The 24,970-nt window shown below is 46.3% G+C and overlaps 1 protein-coding gene across 3 annotated transcripts in view; it reads left to right on the plus strand.

Moving 5' to 3' along the window:
• The window catches only part of LOC139573953 (nuclear factor of activated T-cells, cytoplasmic 1-like), a 64,315-nt gene that overhangs the window by 24,412 nt on the left and 14,933 nt on the right, over positions 1 to 24,970 (plus strand). For 2 of the 3 annotated variants that reach the window (XM_071397967.1, XM_071397969.1), the window contains exons 6-9: positions 1,346 to 1,486; positions 10,341 to 10,396; positions 12,839 to 12,971; positions 19,588 to 20,244. In XM_071397967.1, coding sequence (XP_071254068.1) covers positions 1,346 to 1,486; positions 10,341 to 10,396; positions 12,839 to 12,971; positions 19,588 to 20,244 — 987 coding nt within the window. The remainder of the gene's footprint in view (positions 1 to 1,345; positions 1,487 to 10,340; positions 10,397 to 12,838; positions 12,972 to 19,587; positions 20,245 to 24,970) is intronic. The other variant, XM_071397970.1, reaches the window with a different exon arrangement.

The raw sequence follows: 24,970 nt of genomic DNA on the forward strand, positions 1-24,970 counted from the left end.
ACACACAACGACTGTTCCTTATGAACACACATATCCACAGGTGCACACACACAAACCCAATAATACTCTCTTAGCACGGAAATCAGTATGAGGTGGCCTTTTGGACCCAATTCAAATCTTTATATGATGAAAGCTATTTGCCAAGTCATTGAATGCATTGTACTTTAATTGATAACTGTGAGGTCAGGCACATATGTTATTTATCCCTCAGTGCATTTTATGACTTTATGCCTAACGTATTGTGGTGAGGCTACCCTATTATCACAGGTTTATGAAGGGTCATTTCCCAGCCCTAGATCTGGCGGGGTTGGAAGAGTGTATGGAAACCGCTAACTATGTCAATCAGTTGAGTGTGTCTGTGTGTTTGTGTGTGTGTGTGTGTGTCTGTCTGTCTGTCTGTCTGTCTGTCTGTCTGTCTGTCTGTCTGTCTGTCTGTCTGTCTGTCTGTCTGTCTGTCTGTCTGTCTGTCTGTCTGTCTGTCTGTCTGTCTGTCTGTCTGTCTGTCTGTCTGTCTGTCTGTCTGTCTGTCTGTCGTGTGTGTGTGTGTGTGTGTGTGTGTGTGTGTGTGTGTGTGTGTGTGTGTGTGTGTGTGTGTGTGTGTGTGTGTATGTGGTCATGTCCATCCTGAGGAGATAGACTATGTGTGGTAGATGGTAGGAATGTGCCAGTCTTGTCGTTTTTAGTCCCAGGTTGATGAAGGCACGTTTTTGATTGGCTACTACATTTTTTTTTTTACAATGATCTGATGGATCATTATTAGAGATGAATGAATCAAGTACATTTCACAGTGATGTAATGACGGAGCATTGTGTGCCTGGCTGTGAACATGGTCTTGATAACCAAGAACCCCGAGGTACATTGATAAAAGCAGAGACAGGTGGTGGATAAAGCATGACCAAAGTATGACTCGTTATTTGGCTTGTTCCTCCCCGAGTGAATATGAAAAATAATGAATCTAGAAAGTAAAAAAGCTGATTGGGTCACCAGATAAAATTGTTTTCATCCATTTTTATATATTTGACGTTAAAAAAACGTCTGAAAATCAGAAAATAGCCAGTGGTGTTTAAAAGCCATTTGAAAACTGATAAGGCTGTTGCTAACCAACTCCTGCTGTGACATGGCAGAGTTGGGGAGGTAGGGGATCTGGAGGACCGGGGGCGGATGGGGAGTGGGTAAGAAAAGCTTTAGCAGTATAGAGTGCTGTTGTATATGTAGTATAAAGTCTACGTCCGCTCACTGTTTTTCTTTTTTTGTCCAGCTATTGTGCAAAGTTGGATGTGAATTAACACTATCTCCTTGTGTCTGTCTGTCTGCCTGTCTGTTTCTCTGTCTGTCCCTACTCCAGCCCAGCGCTCGGCCCAGGAGCTGCCCCTGATAGAGAAGCAGAGCCTGGACAGCTACCCCGCCACGGGGGGAAAGAAGATCCTCCTGAGTGGACACAACTTTCTGCCAGACTCCAAGGTGGTGTTCGTGGAGAAGGCCCAAGGTAAGTTAGGACGCAACAGAGCAGCTACACACTCTATCACTATCTCTCTCTATCGTTCTCTATATATCTGTCTTTCTCTCACACTTTTCCTTAATATCTCACTTTTAATTTATCCCTCTGTCTGCCTCTCTCTCTCTCTCTCTCTCTCCCTTCATTGCGTTCCCCCGGTCTCCTCCCGTCAAAATAGAGCAGGGTCTGCCAGAGAGCCACATGTGGTGTGCATTAAGGAACTATATTTTTAACCAAACCGTATTTACATTTGTAGAAGTTTCCATTGCCTGTATAGTGACGCTCGCCACAAGTTAAGGAATGAATCACAAGCGGGGCATGTGCAACCTCTCTTTCTTTCTTTGCTTCTCTCTCTCTCTCTCTTTCACGTCTTTCAAGTTACCTTCGTACAGATGTAGGATCTTAATTTGAGACAGTTTGCTACAACAGGAAAAGAATCCTGCAGCAACAGGATTATAATTAATTGACATTTTAGTAGGGGTTGATACATTTTTTGTAAGGGCAAATAGGAAATTACAAACTTTGCATTTCCTGCAACAACAGGATGATCAAATTAAGACATGGCATCTGTACCTCTGTCCCACCATTTCTCCTGTATTTTCTCTCTCTCTCTCTCTCTCTCTCTCTCTCTCTCTCTCTCTCTCTCTCTCTCTCTCTCTCTCTCTCTCTCTCTCTCTCTCTCTCTTTCTCCCTCTCTCACTCTCTATCTCACACTCATTATCTCTCTCTCATGCTGCCACATACACATGCACACACACACTGTCTCCCCCCTCCTGCGGTGTGATTTGTTATTACTTATTACTTACATTTCATATTTTTCCCATTCATTTCCTCTTTGTGTGGGAGGGAGAGAAGAGATGACTATGTGAAGACACTGGTGATCAAGTTTACAAACAGTCATTTCCTTGATTGGGTCCAGTGAATCAAAGGCAACTGTACTGGCCAAGTATGGCCTGTGTAAACACATGTGATGATGTTGATGATGATGATCATGAGGAGATAGTGGATAGTGGTAGACATTTTCCAAGGAAAGAGGAAAATCCTACCTTTCTTCATTATAGGTTTATATAGATATACTGTCTGTGGTGTTTCTTGGCATTTGTTAACTGATATTTACTGCTCGTGTTTCAAGACGTTTGTTTGTTCTGTAAGAAGAGAAAGTTACATTTGAGAAGTTTTCATAATATCTTCATTTACCCTCGTAGGAATGATTTGGAGTTGCTAGACAAGCTATAGAGGGGCTATTCAGAAAGACGCCTATAGGTACATTCCAACTCCAGGATAACTCAGTAGACTGGTACAAGACTTGAAGCATCAGCCCTGACACGTCATTATGTCCTGAGAGGGTGTCTGTTTTCTATTGGGTGAAGATGGCAGGCTATAGGACTCTGCAGCTGCTTTATCAGCTCTGAGCGAGGTATTTGCTCTTGTTTTTTGGAGAGGATTTCCCCACGCCTGGTATTATTGGCCTTGGAGTCTCCCTGTCATGAAAACACCCCTGCTGCCAAGAGTAACCTCTCCCCCATCCCCATCCCCATCCCCTCCCACTCCCGAAACCCCTTTATCAACCCCTTACCCTTCCACAGCTGTGTCATTGTGTCTCTCTCGCCCTGATGGCTGGCTCACCCCTCAGCCCCTCAGAGCCCACCGGGGTGAGGGGAGGAGGAGAGATTGACTTCTTAAAAACCTCTTGAAGCTAGGGGGCATAATTTTTACGTTTGGAAAAATAACGTTCCCAAAGTAAGCTGCCTATTTCTCAGGTCCAGATGCTAGAATATGCATATAATTGACAGAGTAGGATAGAAAACACTCTAAAGTTTCCAAAACTGTCAAAATATTGTCTGTGAGTTTAACAGAACTGATTTTGCAGGTGAAAACCTGAGGAAATCCAACCCGGAAGTGACTCTTATTTTGAAAAATCACTGTTCCTGCCTTTCTTCCATTTAAAGGGATATCAACCATATTCCTTTTCCTATGGCTTCCTCGGGGTGTGAACAGTCTTTAGACATAGTTTCAAGCTTTTATTCTGAAAAATGAGCGAGATTTATCAAATCGCGTCAGTGGATAGACGGATGTCCTTCCATTAGTTCATGCGCGCGACACTGGCCGCTCAACATTTTCTTTCTCTCCTGTATTGAATAGTTTACAGTCCGGTTGAAATATTATTGATTATTTATGTTAAAAACAACCTGAGGATTGATTATTAAAAACGTTTGACATGTTTCTACGAACTTTACGTATACTATTTGACTGTTCGAGCCTGTTGATTTCTGAACATAACGCACCAACCAAATGGAGGTTTTTGGATATAAAAGTAATATTTATTGAACAAAAGGAACATTTATTGTGTAACTTGGAGTCTCGTGAGTGCAAACATCTGAAGATCATCAAAGGTAAGCGATTAATTCTATTGCTTTTCTGGCTTTCGTGACCAATCTACATTGCTGCTAGCTGTTCGTAATGTTTTGTCTAGTGATCGATAAACTCACAAACGCTTGGATTGCTTTCGCTGTAAAGTTTGTTTTGGTATATTTCACTTGTGATTTCATGAATATAAATATTTTTAGCAATTTTTGGGGAATTTGGCGCTCTGAAATTCAGCGGTTGTTTACGAAAATGATCCCGTTAAAGGGATCCGTGCGCCAAGAGGTTATTAATGTGCTGGGACTAACTCCACATGAAGGGGGATCCCTGAAGAGAGGGAAGAGAGGGAAGCCCTGTCTAGTCTAGAACCCCTTTTACCCCCTTCACCTTTCATCCCCCATGCCTTTTCCCCCTCCTACTCCTTCTGCTCTCTCGTTCTCTCTTGCTCTCTCCCAGCCCTGTCCTCACTATCTTTCTCTCTACTCGTCGGCCCGTTAAAGCAATTAGCCAATGTGGTTTGGAGTTCTGTGCTCCAGGGATCCCCACACGGCTGCCTGCTATCGACAATTTCAGTGGCTTGTTTTCCTTCTCAGTGGCGTCCAGGGAGCGAGACTTCTGAGAAGGTGCACAAAGTGAGGGATTTCTTTTCATGCCCCCTCCCTCTCCCTGACCCTGTCTCAGTGTCTTGTCTGCTTTATCTGCTCTTATGTAAGCAATAAAGGACCCAGTACTTCCAAGGGTCTCCCAGCTCAAAGCTCATTATCACAGTACGACACGCACGCACGCACACACACACACACACACACACACACACACACACACACACACACACACACACACACACACACACACACACACACACACACACACACACACACACACACACACACACACACAGGAGTTGATACACTTCACAGGAGTTGATACATCTGTAGAGATCTTCTTATGCTCTATTTAAATGTTTTATATAGAATGAAATCTTGGCATTTTGATCACATAATATTGCAGTTTGAGAAACGTTTTTGAGTTTGGAAAATCTCTTATTGTTGATTTAGGTCGGGAAGACTAAAGAGGAAGAAAAATGAAAAGCTATCCAATGAAATATATTCATATTAAAGTTGTATGCCGTAAATCGGGTTTTATATTACGCTGGAAAAAGTTCATGAGTGAAATTCATAGCATTACACTAATTACACACGCGCGCACAGACACACACACACACACACTATAGCCATCACTGTTTGTGTTCCAGTGGTGACATCCATTACTGCTGCAGTGATTAAAGGTGAGGAGAGCTGCTAGTTTTCTAGAATGTGCTTCAATAAACACCTCCCAGAAAATTCCAAATATCTATTCCTCAAGAGCTACAAAAGAGCAATAGACAGGACTTAACTTGACCTAACTTGAGCTTTCTATGCCAAACTATGGAATAGTACTGTATTCCATTGCTGCACAGAGAGGGCACCTCCTTCATGCTGTACGTCAATGCCCATATTTGATATTTTGCCATTTCCTTTGGTTGTAGAGTTCTACCTGGTGCTCTACAGTCTTTATTGGTAGGATGCTCAATAGACGGGGTAAAGAGGTCAATGGAACTCGACCAAAACAATGGAATCGCCATGGTAACGCGCGGGGTGGGAAAGATGCCGTGGGAGAAGGATCCCGAATCTCCATATTGCCCCCCCAGCAAAATGAGTCAAATGTGTATTGTAAATCAAATCAAATCTACGTTTATTGGTGTATTTCACAATATGTTAAGGTTAAAATCGGAGTAAAATACTTGGATGGATGTCAACCCCAATATATGTTCATGTCATCGTCCCCAATCAAGTGCGTTACAGTTAAACACGACTACTACCACCGATTTCTGTACGCTAGCTATGCTACCAGCGCACATGAACTTGAGTTAGCAGTCACTTCTTCTAAACCTGAAACGGGACCACTGTGAAACAGTTATACAGCGAAAACAGCCAAATATATCCAAATCAGATATATCACAGAATCCTGCGTGCCATTGACCTTTTTACCGCCTCTATTGTTCAAACTAAAACTTCATTATCTGTCCTGAGATATAGTTTGATTTGGCCATAAACGTATAGAAGCTTGATTTCAACTAGATAATGAATTGTCCGTTTTCCAACAAAAAGTGATTGATTTGTTGTCACAATAACAGTGGTTAAGATTTGTAGTCGACCAGTATCCATTTAAGAGGCTCATAATGGACTGTCTTTCTGTTCCTCTCTCTCTCCCTCTCTCTCCCTCTCTCTTCCTCTCTCGTATGTTGTTTTGCTTGTTTCTCGATCCCCCTGAGACTCCCTCTCGGTAACAAAAGAGCAAAGCTCATGGATGGTGGCACTGCGGGAGGGTTTAATGTGCCCAGAAAAATAATTACTTTTACTTTTCAAATGCTAAGGCCGCCCCTATTGCTCTGTATCAAGGACCCGCAGGATGACTGATGCAAACAGCATATGCATGTGTGTGTGTGCATGTGTGTGTGTGTACATGTCTGTGTGTGTGCTGCCGCTGAGGGGTAGGGTAGCTAGCCTACGGGCCTGTTTGTGTGTTCAGTAGGAAGTGTTTTCAGTGACTCATCTGCGAAGGATTCCCTAAAGAAAGGCGAAGCGGAACAGACGAGAACAGAGGGGGAGGAGGGGAAGAGGGGAGGGGGCACAGGCAGGGTGAGACAAAGTGCTGTTCAGGAAAGCCAGGGGCAGGAGAGGCGGATATTGTCCAGTAGTGGATGTCCTGCATCCGTTCCTTGGGTGTGTTTCACACTGTTGACTCTCACTGTCGATTCTCACTGCTGACTCTCTGCTTCGTGAGTGAGTTCCAACAAGGTTTTGGAGATGGCTATTATCTTTGCACTCCAAGCTCTGAGACCGATCTGTGATATTTCACCCACGTTTTGTGGAGAGAACTTTTGAAGTTGTCAGTTGATTCATAAGTATGATGTAACCCTTTGCATGCCCCATGTGGGCTGAGAGTGATCATAGTTGATGTGTTAACGGAGAATTGTTTTGCTGTGTTTGAGAGTCTCACGCTCTGTACCAGTAAGTACTGTTTTATAGGCTTTCGGAGTGATTATTTTTCCTTTCCATATCTCAGAGACTTTCCATTTCGTTTTGTGTCGCTGATCAGTTGGATTAGCTATGATGTCTCTGTTATTTTTTATTACGTTGGTGTTTATGTAGGGGGGGGGGGGGGGGGCGTGTTTGTGCGTGTGTGTTTTGACTTCGCTCAACCCTCTCGTTTTGGCACAGGAGCAGAAAGGCATACCTGGTGCACCTTATCGAGTGTGTGTTCTGGCTTGCCCTGATTTCCATGCATGGAGGGAGTTGGGGAAGGAGGAGAGGAGGGAGTGCTGGGGAAAGCCTACACTCTGACTCAGAGGGGAGGGAGGGAATTCCCTTGTGAGCAGGATAGCTTTTGCATCTGGTGTGATTGGAGCTGTGCCTGGAGGTCTGGAGCATACAGCACAGATATAGCTCCACAGCAGGGAAATAGAAGTCAGGTCTACCCCTAGCCCAGCACCTCTACCCTGGATCCCACTTCTTACTTTCCCAACCTACCACCTCTGTTGACAGATTTGTCAGGTTTCACCGGTATAAGGACTGGCAGGTACTGTACCAGGTGTCCTAGAGAAGCAGAAGCCAGCCCCTGGTCTGGTGTGTGATGGACCCTGTTTGGCCTGCGATTTTGCCTGCTATTTTGGCTCCAAATTTACTGACAGTTTTTGCCAGACAGGTGGCAGCAGAATTTTGACAAATGTGATAACTGACTGTATTATATAAACAGGAAAGAGGGATAGAGAGAGATAAAAGACACCCCCAAAATTATCTCTGGGAGGGACCAAAGTCGAAAAATAAGGCTGGCTTGTTTCACGAGTGCCTCTGCAATTAAGACGGGGGGAATCAGATTTTCCATTCCCAAAACCACCACGGTGAACATTTTTTGGCCAGTGGAAGTTGTTCTGTTGTTGGTATGCCCCTTTCCCTATGTTTTAGTAGGATGAGAGTTGTCTCTCTCTGTGTTTGGGTGTAAACCAAACACAGGTCAGTGCAGGGACACGTGTAAGAGAGGCCCGATAAGAATGGTTCTTCAATAAATACCAGAGTGGTCCCACCATCCTGTCTTGCGTTCCACATTGTATCTCCTGTCATTAACCAAATCTCCAAGCAATTACTGTCGAGAAAGACAACAAGTGGGAGGTTATTGTTATTGTAGTCATGTGGGAGCATATGCTGTATTATATGAATCACAGAATAAACATAGGGTCCGTCTTGTTGCTTAGCAATACTTAGTCCTGGGAGTTGACTGAGTTGTGGTTCGGCTGTTGAAACCTCTCCGTCAACTGTGTCCTGATGATGCTTCATTCATCAGTAGGTCCTTTGGTGTGTGTCACTGTGCAATGTGAGTCTTTTGGACTCTTCCCACCAGTTTAGACACATTAAAAGGCAGCTGGCTGATCTTTCCCCGAAGGACTTTACTTGAGACAATGGTGTGTGTGTGTGTGTGTGTAAACCTTTTGATGTGTTGAGTGCAATTGCCATTGACCCGTATAGGGAGTTGCTATGCCTCCTACTACCACTGCCCTGTGACCAGTCTGATAGAGGGAGAGTTTAGGAGGAGGCCGAGGTAGAGATGGAGATGTAGGGAGGGGTTATGTGTGGGTGGGGGCACTGCGAAGTAGGGAGGGGCGGTTCTGTTGACAGAACAGAAGCGTTTTACAGATGTTGCACAGAGGGAGAGAGAGAGAGAGAGAGAGGGAGGGAGAGAGAGGGAGAGAGAACGTAACGTTTTGCGGTTCAGTCCTACGGCACTCTCTGACTTGAAAAGGTTGGCATGCCACATATGTGGCTGTCTCCCGATCCAGCGAAGGTGAAGGAGAGAGTAGAGGGGGAAATGGCTGCTTTTACTCTTTTTGTTTCGTCTTGTTTCATCTATTTTAAAAGAGTAGGAGGGTCTGCTTAATTGCTGCTTCTGCAGATGACAAACAGACAGAGGGTGAAAGTGAGGTGAATCGAAAGAGAATGTCAACGGGATTGAGACGAGTAAGAGTAGGAAAGAGAGGGAGATGAAGACAGATGGGGAAAGAAAATGAGAGCGCGAGAGCAATAGAGAAAAAGAGAGAGAGAGAGAGAGAATCCTGAAAAACATGTTTACTTGTGGAGGGTTGACGTCTAAGGTTTCCCCTCTTGGAGGGAGTCCCAGTGCGGGGGCGGGCGAGATTCCCTCTTGGTTCCCCAGATGTAATATGAGGAATGAGCATTCCCTATCATCTCTCTCTCTTTCTCTCTCTCTCTTCCCATCTCACAGCCTGACGAGCATATCAGTTCCATGGCACATCATGATCACCTGCACATAGCATTACACGGTCATATCGGCGTGCTCGTCACCCTACCGAAATATCACAGTTGTCTATTCATCTTTCTCTTCTGTCTTAATTTCTCTCACTTCTGCCTGAACTCAAAATAAAGACATCGGTCTGTGATCTTTTTCAATGTCTGCCCTTCTCTTTTCCTCACTTTTAATATTGCTTTTTGGAAATAGATACATGGTGACTTCCATCCTCCTAAGCTCTCTCCCAACCCCAGCTCCACCCTTCCTCACAAGTGATAGCAGGCCAAGCATGACTGGGATCTTTTCTTCTCTTTTTGCGTTGTGAAAAAGAACACTTTGGGAGAACAATTTGGTGTGGAGACCACATCTTATTACTTGGGTCTTTAGTTATACTAGTACAGCTGCCCAATAGCCATAACATATTTAGTGTGTGTTACTTCACACATATCTCACAGTCCTTGTAAAATTAGGACCACAAACAGAATGATATAGTCAGCCAGTGCCATAGACATCAGGGCAGTGCCACAGACACACACTGGCACAACTGTATTGCCAGCCAACACTGCATGGTAGTGCCACAGATAAAACTATATTGCCAGCCAGCATGGCAGTGCCATACACACACAGACACTGGCAGTGACACAGACACACAAAGGCTGGATTTTGTCATTTCTATTTCTGACAGCCACTAACGAGTCATAGGCTGTAAGAAAATGTGCTGTGGTTTGGGCCTGATTGTATAAACAGAGCACAAGAGCGTCTGTTCGCAAAGGTGTGGCATGAAATCCCGGAGAGACCCAAAGAATGTGAGAGAACTGCTACAGCTACAGATTCCCGGCGCTTTTATTGCATGACAGGGAGGCCTCGACACCACAACACACTCTCAAGATGAAACGAACAAAAGGCGTTTATGAAGCAGAGTTAAAGCTGCAATATGTCACTTTTTTTGGCCGATCCGACCAAATTCACGTAGAAATTGGAGTTATGGGTCTGTCACTCTTATCGGAAGCAAGTCTAAGAAGCAGCGGATCTGTTCTATGTGCGCTATTTCTATGCTTCCCGTTCGCAAGTTTAGTTTTTGCAATTATATTGTGTGTGGTTATGTAGTGTTTCATATTTTCTGTTGTCCTTTTTTTTATAGATGGACACCACCTATGGGAGACAGAAGCCAAAGTTGACAAGGACTCCTTCAAGTCTGTAAGTATTCCGCAGTATTTTCAGTAAAACACAGTACTGAATTAGTTGTAGTCTTGTTGTTAAGATTGAAAGTGTAAATTGAGTCAGTCATACATTCCATGCATCTTTCTCTTCCATTATATTACCTACCTCTCTCTCGCTCGCTCTCTCTCTCTCTCTCTTTTTCTCCCCCCTCTCTCCCACTGTATTTCCTTCCCTCACCTCCCTCACTTCCCCTTACTCACTTTGCTGATGTAACCTTTGCTAAGACATTACCAAGGAGAGAGATTAGTCGTGTTGATTAGTCCATGCAATCCTGAATGGAATTTTCACACATTTTTCTCTCTCACGGTAAACAGAGTGATTGCACCTAGAGTATCTTGCTTCATCATCAACAATCACCCCTCAATAACCACACACGTTCACACGTGCACGCAAACACACACACGTGTGCACTCGTGCACACACACGCAAACACCTTCTCTCTACTACTGTAGGTCATATTCATTAGGGCACACCATAGCAAACCATTTTGTAATGGAAAACGAAAAAGGATGTTTCTCATTGGACAAGTTTAGGTAGTCCCTCCCAGTTTCAGTGCATTTTCTTCAGTTTGTTGCCTAATGAATACTGATGCAAGCCCAGTTGCCCTACCAAACACCTCAGCCAGCGTAGCCAGACATTTAGTTCACTGTTCAACTTCTGGTTCAGGGAGGAGGAGCGCTTAAACACTTTGTCTGAGCTCGGCCTTCCGCTTGAGGCCTGGCCAAGAGTGGATTATCCCCCTCCCTTTTTACCTGCTGTTTTCACGAGAGAAGTAATGAGAAAATAAACCAGTGCACCTTTCTACTGATGCCCAGTCACACATTTAGGCCTAGATTCTGTTCATAAAAACAAGGCAAAGGGGATTCGTCAGAGGGGACGGTAAATGTTGTACGTGTCCCAGAGAAGCTACATGTGCTTCTGGAGTTAATTAAGAAGTACTTATGGCGAGGAGAGACTCGTAAGGTCTGTGAGAGTGTGTGTTTGCCTGCGTGTGTCTGTGTCTTCGGGTGCACATTAGGGTGTGTGATGACAATGTGTTTCAAATCATCCGTGCCCCCCTCCCTTTCTCTTCTCTTTCATCAGCTGGGTCTCACCATCCCTCTGTCTCCCTGTAAACGAACTGCTGTCATTGACAATTGCAGGGGTCTAGGGTAAATCATCGCCCATGGAACATGTGTCGAAATACGGCGGCATTTCAATGATGATGTTTTTGTTGTCGTGTGTTTTCACGTTCAGGTGACTGGCTTTGTTGAATACGGCCTCCTCCTCTCTGATGCCTCAATGTTTAATTGGCCTTAAGGGCTGGCTGATGTTAAGGCTAGTCCCACATGTTGGAAAATTACAGTGAGGGGTTGGGTTAGGTAGGTGAAAGACAAATAGTACCGTGTGCTTATTTGACGTACCGACAAACAAGCCACAGTGTTGCTGACCTTTTCTCCCCTGCTGCCACCGGCCACCGTTAGGTCACCCATGCTCTGCCTGCCATATGCTTTCATTATTCCTGTTTGGATCGCTCTGCTCACTTTGTGGGAGGATGGGAGGAGAGGGGGATGGAGGGGGTGTTAGGTCATCGACACCTGTGTCTCTGCTGTCTTTGACCCCGTCAGTCCGGGGCAGACCTGGCCTATAAACAGACTCACAGACACGTAGACAGACCCCACAAAATATGCTGAGCAACAGGGAATGGCTTCCTGTTCTGCTCCACCACCCCATATGGCCTGAGCTGGCCCCCAGAGAGAGAGAGACAGAGGGAGAGAGAGAGAGAGACAGACAGAGACAGACAGGCTCTAGACAGGCAGACACTCAGTCATGTCCCAATGGCGCCTTTGTCAGGCACCTCAATCCCTGCTCTGCAGCCTCCAAAGTTCACGTCCGTCCAGGATTACGGAGGTTTCACCCTGGGCCTGGAGCAACACGCTGGTCAGGGGCTGTGAAAACAAGGCCAAAGGTCCACATCTCTCCCCTGTAGTAGTCCAGGGATAGGGTTCAAACCCCTGGCCCTCAGGGCTTCAGACAGACACAAACAGGGGCGCGGTACACACTCTGGGGTTCCTGCTGAGCCCATCCAGATTGGGCCGAAGACCCAGCTCAGAAAGCTTGTTCAGAACACTCCTCCAGGGTTCCCCCGAAAGCAAAACAAGCATACATACCTGCTAATTAATGAGTTGACACTTAGTACAGTTGGAGTTCTGTTTGTGTCTTGGAAGAGCATTGAAAGGGGTTGTAGGCCTAAGCTAGTGATGGAAGTTCAAACTGAAATCTTCACCATGCCGTCTTAGTCTGATTTCATAATGTTTAGGTAATGCATGTTTTTTTGACAGCTTTTTGAAAATCTGCTCCGCACACACAAATATACTGTGCGTCTGGAGGGTTCGTACTGTGCGTGTATCCATTCTGTGCTGTTTCTGTGTGTTGTAGACGGCGCTGGTGGTGGAGATCCCTCCCTACAGGAACCAGAGAATATCCAGCCCTGTGCAGGTCAACTTCTACGTCTGCAATGGCAAGAGAAAGAGGAGCCAGTACCAGCGCTTCACCTATCTCTCACCAAATGGTAACCCCACAAACCTTCAGGTTTACCTCCTCACTTACACGTGGTTTGGGGGGTTTATGTTTCCTACTAGTGTTGCTTGATAAATTATAAAGGGGTCATACATGCTCATGCATTACACCGGCAATGTTACCCAATCGTACCTTTCAGTGTTTCCTCCGAAATCATTTCCGCTCCACAAAAACACACGCAATCTGTTGTAGCTTTCGGTAGTGCCTGACACCCGGCTGCATCACCGGCTCTGTTGAGCGAGGGCAGAAGTGAAGCAGAAGACGTGAGTTGTGTTTACTTGGTTGCGAGCTTGCGTTCTCCGGCGATGAGGTGTGAAGGGTTGACTGACAGAGCCTCTGGGCAATGTTGACGTTAAATGTCAGAAGTCAATCGCTGGACCGTCGAGCTCACACACAACTCACGGGAACATCCATCACACACAACTCACGTTCTGCGCTACACACTCACGTGTCCCCTGGTCTCCACATTTACAGTTGGCTTGACACATTGGAATGTGAAGAAGTGATTGGGATTAGGAGTCATTTCACAGTCTGACATCACCAACTAAATACCTTTCATTCTGGGCTCAGAGTAAATTGGCCAAATCCAAGTTTCATGCATAGACACTTTGATATTGATTGAAATCCATTGATGCTGCTAGAAACAACATTATTAATTATTCACAGCTTGCTGCGTCTCTCTCTCTCTCTCTCTCTCTCTCTCTCTCTCTCTCTCTCTCTCTCTCTCTCTCTCTCTCTCTCTCTCTCTCTCTCTCTCTCTCTCTCTCTCTCTCTCTGTCAATTCAATGTAAGGGCGTTATTGGCATGGGAAACATATGTTAACGTTGCCAAAGCAAGTGAAGTAGTTAATAAACAAAAGTGAAATACGCAATAAAAATTAGCAGTAAACATTACACTCACAGAAGTTCCAAAAGAATAAAGACAGTTCAAATGTCTCTCTCTCTTTATATCCCATGTTAAATTAAGAATCACCTTCTTCACCTTTAAACTGACAAAATGTGATTCTTAGACTCCCTAAACAATTCAATGATCACTGGCCGCTATTGTAGCCCGGAAGAGATAAGAAGCAATGATTCAGGCTTTTGGGAGAGAGAGACCGCATCACCACCTTGACAACGAACAGAGGGCCCTATTTGGAGACGGTTGATGGGAGCGAGAGAGTGAACGAGAGAGTGAGTGAGAAAGAGATTGAGAAAGGGAGAGGTGAAGAGGGGGGAGTAGAAGGGGGGGGGGGGGGGGGGGGAGACAGGACATTTTGGGGTAACTGACCTTAGCAGAGCGAGCGAGCATTGGTGGGAGGACAGACAAACTCTGGCCATATTTGGCAGCCCCATACCAACCAGGGAGACAGACAAGGAGATAAGCTGTACAAGGAGAAGACTTATCACGCTTTGACCAATTGCATCTTCAAGTCACTTTCACAGAGCGTCAACATGGTCCAATTAACAGATGAATGGAGTGTGCTCTCTGTTACGATGCCAAGTAAACTAAATTGCAGTGGGGACCACACATGCAGGGGCAGTGTCTTTATGACGGAACATAATGTACCACTAGAGTCACAGTCAAAGGCACTTGCTGTGGTTCACCAGATCTTCTTATTTCTTATTTTGATATTTATTAATCTATTCTAAACTAGGTGGGTTGAGCCCTGAATGCTGATTGGCTGAAAGCTGTGGTATACCACAGGTATTACCCAAAAAATCATTTTTACTGTTTTAATTTCATTTGGTAACACTTTTCTAATAGCAATAAGGTATTATAAACTTAGCCGTGGTATATTGGCTGTATACCACACCTCCTCGGGCCTTAACACTTAAATATAATTTATTCAACACGATAGTCAACAAGCAATAATAAACAACTCAGACAATGCTGACAATGCTTGAATCCATGTCTGTCTGCCCATGGGTGAAGTGTCTGGGAGAAGTGGCCTCTACTGTATATGACTTCAGCAAACAGTGCCGTTTCAACTGTGCTGAGGTCAAAGAGAAGCCCTAATTATATCTGTCCAAGATAAGATGCAGGATGTCATGAAAGCAAACAGATCTCTAAGTCACAATGAGGATAATTATAACAGTGATATATAAATAGCAAAGGAGCGGAAAACCTGGTTGTTTGCTTTTGAGGCTTTCACTGTGTGAGAGTGTTTGAACACTGTGGCCAGGTAAGGGGGGGGGGGTGTGTGTATGTGTTACATAGAGGTCGTTCTCATCACTTCCTCCTTCACCCATCTGAGTGGGGCTCGGTGCTCTGGCCCACTTTAATCACAGTTGTGGTCGTCAATTATGCTTTCTAAAAATAACTTTTCGTTCACGCTCGGGGTGTGTGCTCGTCTCTGTGCTCATCTAGAAACCGCCACTTAAAATAGCCCCGCTTGTTTGAAAAAGTGAAAGGACGAAACAAACGATCTGCGGTCCTCCGATCGCTATTGAAAACAGCGTGTATTTTCCACTGTCGTCACGTGATGTTCTCTCTGCTCATTCATGTCAAAACGTTCTCAGACAAGTGTGTGTGAAAAGGTTTATTGAACGTGTTGACAAGGCCAAAGCTTTCACTGTCGAACCTCAAACCTGTACTGAGCAGCTAAATGCCCAAGTAAGGAAACAAGAGATAATATGTAATTGAATCGTTTCCTCTCCATCCTCTAAATAGCTCAGTCATATCTCACGGGAGAGGCATTGTTTCTGTCATGTAAACATCATCTGATTCGTATCTCCCCTTTAGTTGAGTCACGCCTCAGAGCTAGTACGGATATTATTATCAGACGCAGTCTGGAGGATTGGAAACGATTGAGTCTTTGCCATGTTTGACAGGTGAAGATAAGCTTGAATGACAAGGCTGTCGTAGGCCTGTTTTGTCCTACACAAGCAAGAAAGGAGTAGCAGATTTGAACCGTTACTTTTTACCAGATGTTATCGGTAATATTCTTCCCGAATTTCACACAGGGAGTTTTTCCAAATTAGCATTTTGCATGGTAATAATGCCGTTGCATATTGATGCCAAACAATAGAATGTAGATTGTCTTATGAAACATGTCTTTTTTATTTGTCTTTGTGTTTCCTCAAAATGCTCTTCATTGTCCTCACTTTCCTTTACAATGTCACGTTAGTCCAATGAATTTGATGACTAAAGCTTAGTAAGCTTGTCCGGAAAGTGCATTGTCATGAGTTACAATTTCAGAGGAGAAAGATCCAAGAATCTAAGCAATATGTCACTCTGAAGTTACTCTTTTTTGTAGACCCTAAAATGAGCTGTTGGCAGCAGTTCTGGTTTGTATAAATCACCACATATCCGATGTTGCGACGAACATACAGCACAAGTGTCCTTGTCTACCTCCTAGTGTGTGTGAGTGAGCGTTACTTTTCTTTTCCGAGCTCATTTCCAATCATTCTTGCGTCGAGTAAAGACTTGACACGCCGCCCTATTCTTCTCTTTAAAGAAGAAACCGTTTCACGGAACCACATAAAACAACAAACGCCGAAAGTGCTGGCGCTGACAAAAGCCCGACCAAAGTCAGTTCTCGGAATGCCTTTCATTTCACAAGCCGTTTGGAGGTTCCTTGTGTAGATCGGGTTCTATTATTAACACCAACGGGGGCTGCTGCTGATTCCTGGCCGTAGGTTTGTGGTCTGAGACGTGGGAGGGAGGAGAGAGAGAGAGGGTCATGTTCGGAAGAAACAAGAGAGACACAATACATGAAAACTTAACGAACCGCACGCCGTGAACTTCTCCCCAAAGATGTGTCATGCTAACCAAACTGGAGACTGAGACGTTTCCTTGTTTCCAAGTTAGGGCAGTGACAGACACACACACACGTAAACACGCGCAGACACACTCACACGCACCTTTACATGGCCTACGTAGACTAGGACACCAGCCGTCAGCCCGATTGCGACCACAGTGGGACGTGGTGAATTAGACACCTGCGAGTTGATGACTACCACCATGAAGCACCACCTGGTCGCTAAAACTAGGGCCTAATCTGGTCACATGGTCAGGAAAAACTCAGAACCCTAGGTATAATGCATTGTGCACACTCTTTCCACAGTGCAATCAAACCAGCTCTTTTATGGAGACAGTAGATCATCCACTCCATAGTTCCACTCTGAGAGCAGAGCAGCCAATCGTAATGAGAATCAGAGTGCATCCCAGAAAACCCTCTTGCCCGGCTGTCTCTTCCCTTCACACGACAACTTACCGGGCCTAGGCCCTCTGTGCTCAACACCCTTCAAACCCGTCCTCGAACCCTCACCCCCATCCCTGGGAGGAAACCAGTTCCTAATAAATACTCCGATCAGGCCTGATCACATTAATGCGAGCAGACAGACATAGACAGGCAGAGATGTGGAGAATAACATGTGGGCCATAACCCGCAGGTTGGGAGGAAATAGAAGCCAGCTGGGGATGGGACTCACAGGGTGAATCTGCTTTCATGGAACTGGGAAGGGGGAGGGTGTGTTTGGAGGGGGGGACACACACAGATAGCTGGAAGGAGTGGTCAGAGAGACGGGGGGAGACATATTGAGGAATGATCGGTTAGACTGGGGGAGACAAATAGAGCTGGATGGAGGAGAGGCGAGCTCGAAGGATCCCTCAAAGGATCTCATTCTGCAGATACTGTAGGAGAGGGGGAATGTGTGACATAGCGTTTGAGTCTCAGGGAAAGTGGGAGACGGTGGGAGACTATGAAGCTTTACAGAATAAATCAGATTGCTAAGTATTCTATGTATTGCTATGTATGTAGGGTTTAGACTTTTGGGACTATTCCATTGGTTCCATTGCAATAGGCAAGCTCAATCAAATGCAGCTAAAGTATAGAGAACAGAAAAAAATACTAGACCTAACGTAAACCCAGGTCTGTACTATGGAGAACCTGTTACAAGGCCTAGTATGATATTCCCTAGTAAGTGTATGGAGGTATCATCCTGGGACTTTCTTAAGGATACAGACCTTACCTAGGGAGCCTCTGAGACAGATGGACCGGCCCCGTGGCTCTGACAAGACTGACGTAAATGAGCTTCCCACTGGGTAATCACACCAGCTCATCTCTCCCCAAAGGAGACTGGGGGTGTGAAAGTTAATCTCTCAGTTACGTCCTGTCCCAACAATAATAACATCATAACATCACGATAGGGCTGTTTTTCATCTAATCAAAACACTCATTTATTCAGACAATGGAAGTAGAAGTGCTTATTAGTATTATTACGCCTTCATCAGGATTGACTTATTCTTACTTTGTTAGTAAAAAGTAACTATTATAAGAAATACACTTATGATGGCCTATTTGTAGGCTGAATAGGTTGTCATAAGACATTTAGTAGGCTGAATAGAGTGTCATAAGACATTTAGTAGGCTGAATAGAGTGTCAGAAGACATTTAGTAGGCTGAATAGAGTGTCAGAAGACATTTAGTAGGCTGAATAGAGTGTCAGAAGACATTTAGAGTGATTCAGACTTTGCCAAAACACTTATGATTGGCATCAAACACTAACCGCACCCATTAACACATTTCACTGTGTGCAGAAATAGCAACAGACAGTGCATGTATTGTGACTCAGAAGCTTTTTGTTATTCATCTGGGTGTCTTAATTCAAGCCTACAGTAGTTGTGCCACAGTACTCGTGGCAGAATCGGAGCATGTGGGGGTTTATAAAGGGTTTTCTTTCATCTTTTCCTTAGGGTTTGGCGCTTTGTGTGTGTGTGTGCGTGTGTGTGCGTGTGCAACTGGAGGATATGTTTACATATTTAATAAATAGTGCACACGTCATGGTCAGTCTCCGAAAGATGAAAACTGATCTTGATCACACAGCCAGGAAACCTACTGTACGATGACTGTCAGTCCAAACGAATCAGGAAATGGCGGAAACATCTCCCAAATGGACTCTGAGTGAGTTGGAAGACGGCGGCACGAGCAAGTGGGGTCATAGCACTCTCCTCCTGCATTAGCTGAAGTCAGAGCTCCTGAAACCGCAGGCATACCATACTCTCTTAAGGAGCACGGACCACCCCAATCAAATCATCCTTTTTCTCTCTCTCTCTTTTTGTCCTGAGAGCAACAATTGCTTTTGGAGTATGGAAGAGGCCTAGGGGTCTCGGGCTCCTGCAGCAGCAGCCCAGACGCTTTAAAGCACTTTTTCATAGGATATCAGAGCTGAAGGAGAGTCCAAAGAAAATAGCGCCGTTTCATGATTAGAGCCAGCTGTGGCTTTCTGCTCTGATGACTCATCTATTTTTTTGGGGTGGGGGGGGGGTTCTGAGCTGGCGTTTGAGAGTCCAAGCCAATGACACAGTGTCTCTTTTAATCGCTGGTTGTTTGTTTTTGGTTTTGGAGGGTATCCTACCAACATTCTATCTCACTACACCGACTCCTTTACTCATACACTCAGTTGCTCGTTCAGCCACGTGGACCTACCTCACGTTTCTAATCTGTCTTTTTTCTCTCTCTCTCTCTCTCTCTCTCTCTCTCTCTCTCTCTCTCTCTCTCTCTCTCTCTCTCTCTCTCTCTCTCTCTCTCTCTCTCTCTCTCTCTCTCTCTCTCTCTCTCTCTCTCTCTCTCTCTCTCTCTCTCTCTCTCTCTCTCTCTCTCTCTCTCTCCCTCTCTTTTTCCAGTCCCGATAATAAAGACAGAACCGAATGATGAGTATGAGCCTCTGGGGGCTCAGGGGCTGTCTGTTCATTCCAAGCTCTACTATGGCCAACCCAGGCTCACTCCTATCGTACCTGTGGGGGATGCTGACACATGCCTGGTTGGGGTTTATTCTCCCTGCCCGCCTTGCCATGGCAGCATTGGCAGCATGCCCGCCTCCTCCCCCAGGTCCAGCCCAACACTGCACGACCTGTCTTACCCCAAGTGCCTCTCCACCAGCCCTACGCACGCCCACAATGGCCCCTTGGCGTCCGCCATCCAAGAGACGCCAGGGCTGTGCCCAGCGCCGCTGGTCTGCCCTTCCTCACCCGACCAAGCTCCACAGGGCATGCTTCACTCCCAGGGCAACAGCCCGCATCACCTTGGTAACCCTAGTCCCCATGGCTTCCACCCGCTCTACCACAACAGCAGCCCCTCCACCTCCCCAGGGTCCCACCCCTCCACTCCAGGGGGGGCAGCAGAGAGCCCGTTCGCCCAGGCACCAGATTACAGTCCCACCCAGGGACAGAGCCAGACTCAGGCCAGGAGCAGCCCTCCCAGCCTGGACGCCAGCCCCCGCTCCCTAGCCGTCACCGTCAAGCGGGAACCCCAGGATCTGGACCAGATGTACCTGGACGATGGTGAGTCACAAGAACAAGGTTTATCTACCTAGACCTGTCAATCAAAGCTCTCCATTAGCTAGTGACATCACATCATCATTGTCATTATCACATTGGTGTTGTTTTTCCTTATGAAAACACAGGGTCATAAAAAACACGATTCTCGTTTCTCTCTAGAACGTTCCATTTACAGTGCACATGACGTTAACTTTACACCTTTGCTTATCTACACACCCACACCCACCCACACCCTTTCCCCCCACACCCTTTCCCCCCACATCTCCCTCTTTCCTGGCGAATTGCAGCGCTATCAACCATGGGTTTACGTCAGATTTGTTCATTTTAGACATTACAGATCCTTTTTGTTTTCGCAACTACCGTGTATGTTGTCTGAGTTAGTAACAGCTTTATTTTAACAGTCAATTGGGCCTTGATGGGATTTCGAAACAATCTGTCAAAACATCAGAAGCAGCGAGGTCAGGCAGGGAGCAAGAGAACAAAAACAGTGGCGCACGCGTGCCGGACCCGACTGTTGACACAAGGACTAATGAAGGAAGCAAAACAATAGGTAGGGGTTTCCTGAGCTGCAACGCTTTTTCCCCCCCTCGGTGCGAGGGATGTCAGCAGGCAGGAGGCGCTTTGTTTTCCCGTGTTTTCCCTGCGGAGGGTGTAGTGTTGGAGCTGACGTCATCGAGGGACGCTGGGGAGGCTGGGGGGGGGTTACCAGAGCCCCACTGGATGTGAGCCAGGGCACAGCCAGGGGAATGGGGGAACGCAGCATTTGTGTGTAGACCCCCTATTAACTCTCCATGTGCCACCCCCCTCATAATCGTCCCTCCCTCTGGTCACTCCCAGCCTGTTATGGCCCTGTCGGGGTTGCTCATCACATTATTGTTATGCTCTGATTGTGCGGTATGCAGCATACGTGGCGGTATGCCAGAAGAGATAAAGTCCCCTTGCATCCAAACAGAGTGAACAAGGCGAGTCCCCGCTCAACTCAGGAACATCCCTCTTCCTGTGCACCTTTTGTTTCACTCCTACTGTAAACAGCAGTAGACCTACAGCACTGTGTGTGTACATTCGTGTGTGTGTGTGTGTGTGTGTGTGTGTGTGTGTGTGTGTGTGTGTGTGTGTGTGTGTGTGTGTGTGTGTGTGTGTGTGTGTGTGTGTGTGTGTGTGTGTGTGTGTGTGTGTGTGTGTGTGTGTGTGTGTGTTTGCATGCGTGCGAGCCAAGGGAGCACAGGGGTGATGGGCATTGGGGGCCGAGGGGTTTAGTAGCAGTGCTGTAATTGAGCTGAAACGTGGTTGTCAGCAAATCTGTCCAGCCTGATGAGTCCCCGTTAGTCCTCACCTCGTAAACAGACAATAGCGAGAAGTGAGGACGTCTGTCTGTTATCAACTCCATAAAATGAGCACAACACTCAAATAGGACATTCTACAAGTCTTTGTCACTTCACACATCCAGAGCTAGCATTTATCTTCTGACTCCGCGCCAGCTCCTGGCATATTTCCCCTTACTGTACATTGAAACAAGAGAACACTGGCGCTAAGTCCAAAGGAAATACGATTAGCATTGTCATGTACATGTCTAATTCCTTTTCAAACTTCTCAGTAGTTATGGGCAGGAAAAGGAGCCAGAGTATGAGAATTAATCGAATAAGAGTGAAACTCAAGCTTTATTTTGCGCTAGGTAAAAGGTTGTTAGGGGGTCATTTTACGCCATCATTTGTACAGTATGGAAATATTCAACATTTGCCCTCTGCTAAAGTTATAACCCTTAAGTACTAACCATGTCTTCATAATCCACCACCGCCAACACCACCCCATCCACTGTCACTTTAGCGGAGCCCATATCTCTGGACCAAGTGACCAAATGTTATTGGGCCTGTGAATACAGATGCATTAGAGACTCACAGGAATGCGTATTGATTGGCAGAGGCCTACCAAGGCGTCCCTGGTAAAACCTTGGCCCGCTGCAATCTCGCCTCATCTAATGTCTTGAATGAGCATCTGTGGTGGGCTAACTGTGCTCCTGGAGTACCGGTAAGTGTGTGGTGGTAACAGCATACTCCAAAGGCATCTGCACGCTGTACCGGTCAGGTCCACCGGCCCCATTCCGGACAATTCCAGACCCCTCAAATGAGCCTGAGATAAAAAAATAAATTAGAGCTGGGAGAAGTCGGTGAGTGGCGAGCTCCCTTTCCACAGTCATTACCTTCCGTTATTATCATATGTTAGCGAGTTGCTCCATTAGAGGGGCGACGGTAGGGGATGACCTCACCAGGCGGTTGGGCGGGCGGTGGTGATTTAGCATTAGCCGCGTAGCATAGAGTCCCAGCCTGGCCGGTTTGGAGCCAGTGATTTGAGCTCTGCAGCGGGACGACACTTGAGCTTCCCCAGAGTGGCGTGCCTCCCACGCTCAGGCCTCGGGCTCTCATCAGCCAGAGGAAATATCTCTCACTGGCCTTCGGCTCGCACGGCTAACCCAGCCCCCGAGACATCACTCAACCTATCAACGGGCTGAGCTACTGTACCGCAAGGAGCTCTGTTGTCAGTGTGGGGTAGATATGTAGGAGATCTAGAGGGGGAGGGGATGACAAGTTGAACATAAGCCCCTCTAACTGCCCTTCAACCCCCTAACCCACTACCCGCTCCCAACTAGCACCATTTCATCCACTACTTCTGTGATGGAGCATTGGAGCCTCGAGGCTAGCTAACTGCAGGACATTACGCACTGTCTGTCTGTAAAAGGGTGCCCCAAGGCTTTTTGGGTAATGTCCAGGAGCTGCGATTGTATTTAAATTGATGAATGATCTGTTGGCTTGTGCTGGGGAAGTATTTAGAACTGCTGGCCTGCGGCTGCCATTGGTTCGCTGCAGCAGGGGTCTGTCTGTCTCACGATAGCCAGAAGAGTTGAGTGAGCGAATAAACCTGGACCAAGGTCCATGGATTGATGCTTAGGGGGAATGGAAGCAAGATGTATGTTAAAGTGAATTTTCAAAAGCTAGCCCTAGAGGTCTTTGTATTGTTTCTGGCCCATTGTCATACGCCAAACGCAATATATACATATCTAATGTGAGGTTTACATTAAACAGAAGTTTCTCAAGTAAAAAAAAATACCTTTCACGTTGAGTCATACCCCTCGCTCCCTCTAATCCGGGGCGATTTACAATACATATGGCATTGAGCACAATGTCATGCAAACGACATCAATAAAAACAATAGAAGTTACGAAGAATGAGGAGGGCAGTATATTTACGCTTGCCTTGTTAGCCTGGCTAATTAGCCCATAAAACAGGGGTCTGTGATGACGCCACGTTTTGTCACACGTCCTAGCCGAGCTGCAGTTGCGGTGACATCATTACCCCCTCCCGTCACACGCACACACATAGCCGCTTTGATCCTAGACTTGGCTGCTGTTTACGCATCAGATTCGAAGGCTTTGAGCCACATTACGCACCCCCAGTCCTCAATCCAGGGTGCTTATGAAGGCCTCTTTGTGCCTGTGTGTGTGTGTGTGTGCGTGCGTGCGTGTGTGTGCGTGTGTAATGCAGTCATAGTATGCTGGCCTGGACATCTGTCTGATCCAGCGAGGCTGCCGCTGTGTGTCTTCTCTCATTAGCTTCTGGTGTGATGGGTGATATAATGAAGCGCAGCTGAACTAGCACAGGGCTAACGCTAATCAGCCAGCCAGACTCTTACCATCTGGTTACAGCTGAATACAGAGGGGCCTTATTCACCCACATGAGAAAAACAACCAAATGTACACTGCTGATTTCTGACACTTGACATGTGTATTCTGATTGCCTTATATTTCAGGGTCAGCTTTCCAGTAGTTGTTTCCTCCTCAACTCAAATTTTGGACAATTGAAACGATTTTTTTTTTCTAAACTGAAAACAGACCCGGTGTTGCATGAGGCAGAGGCAGACGTCAGTGGCAACAGGTTTCTAGACAGACCTCGTCTTTCCTCGCTCGCTCTCTTTCTCTCTCCCTATCTCTCTCTCTCTCTCCATCTCCCTCAAACAATTCCCCAACAACAATACAGAATTCTAACATTTCTAAGGATCCTTGTCCGCGACCGTTCCCCTCCAACGGCAACTCAAGCTTTTCTCATGGAAACTTTTACACATCCTGGATAGGTGCCCAGACCCCAGGACTCTGCAAAACCCCTAATGATGATTGAGAGCGTGTCCGCACCACTCTGAAAACATGCTGAGTCTCTAACATCGGAGTGTGTGTCGCGAGACTGGCGCGGAGTTGGGGTGAGGGGGTTCATTAAAGAAGCTGCGGTTGGGGTGAGGGGTGTCTAATGGGACGGACTCTATGAGCTGCTGTTATTGAGTTGCTCCCGTGTGTGTGTGTGTGTGTGTGTGTGTGTGTGTGTGTGTGTGTGTGTGTGTGTGTGTGTGTGTGTGTGTGTGTGTGTGTGTGTGTGTGTGTGTGTGTGTGTGTGTGTGTGTGTGTGTGTGTGTGTGTGTGTGTGTGTGTGTGTGTGTGTGTGCTTGCTTGCACGAGTGCGTCCTGCCTCCGTGTGTGTGTGTGTCTGTGTCTGCGAGCCTGCGTGTGTGTGAGGAGGAAAGGTAGACCATCTGATGGTCAGCCGTTAGCGGTTAGAGCCTGTGCTTTCACAACACTCACCCTTTGACCCCCAGCTCTGCTGGGAGGGGGCGGAGCCTGGGCTAATAGAGGCGGGAGAGCAATACTCTCTGTTGGTTAAGTGCAGTGTCAAGACCTCCTATCCCCACG

This window comes from Salvelinus alpinus, chromosome 4 (assembly GCF_045679555.1).
Source record: "Salvelinus alpinus chromosome 4, SLU_Salpinus.1, whole genome shotgun sequence".
NCBI classification, from domain to species: Eukaryota; Metazoa; Chordata; class Actinopteri; order Salmoniformes; family Salmonidae; genus Salvelinus; species Salvelinus alpinus.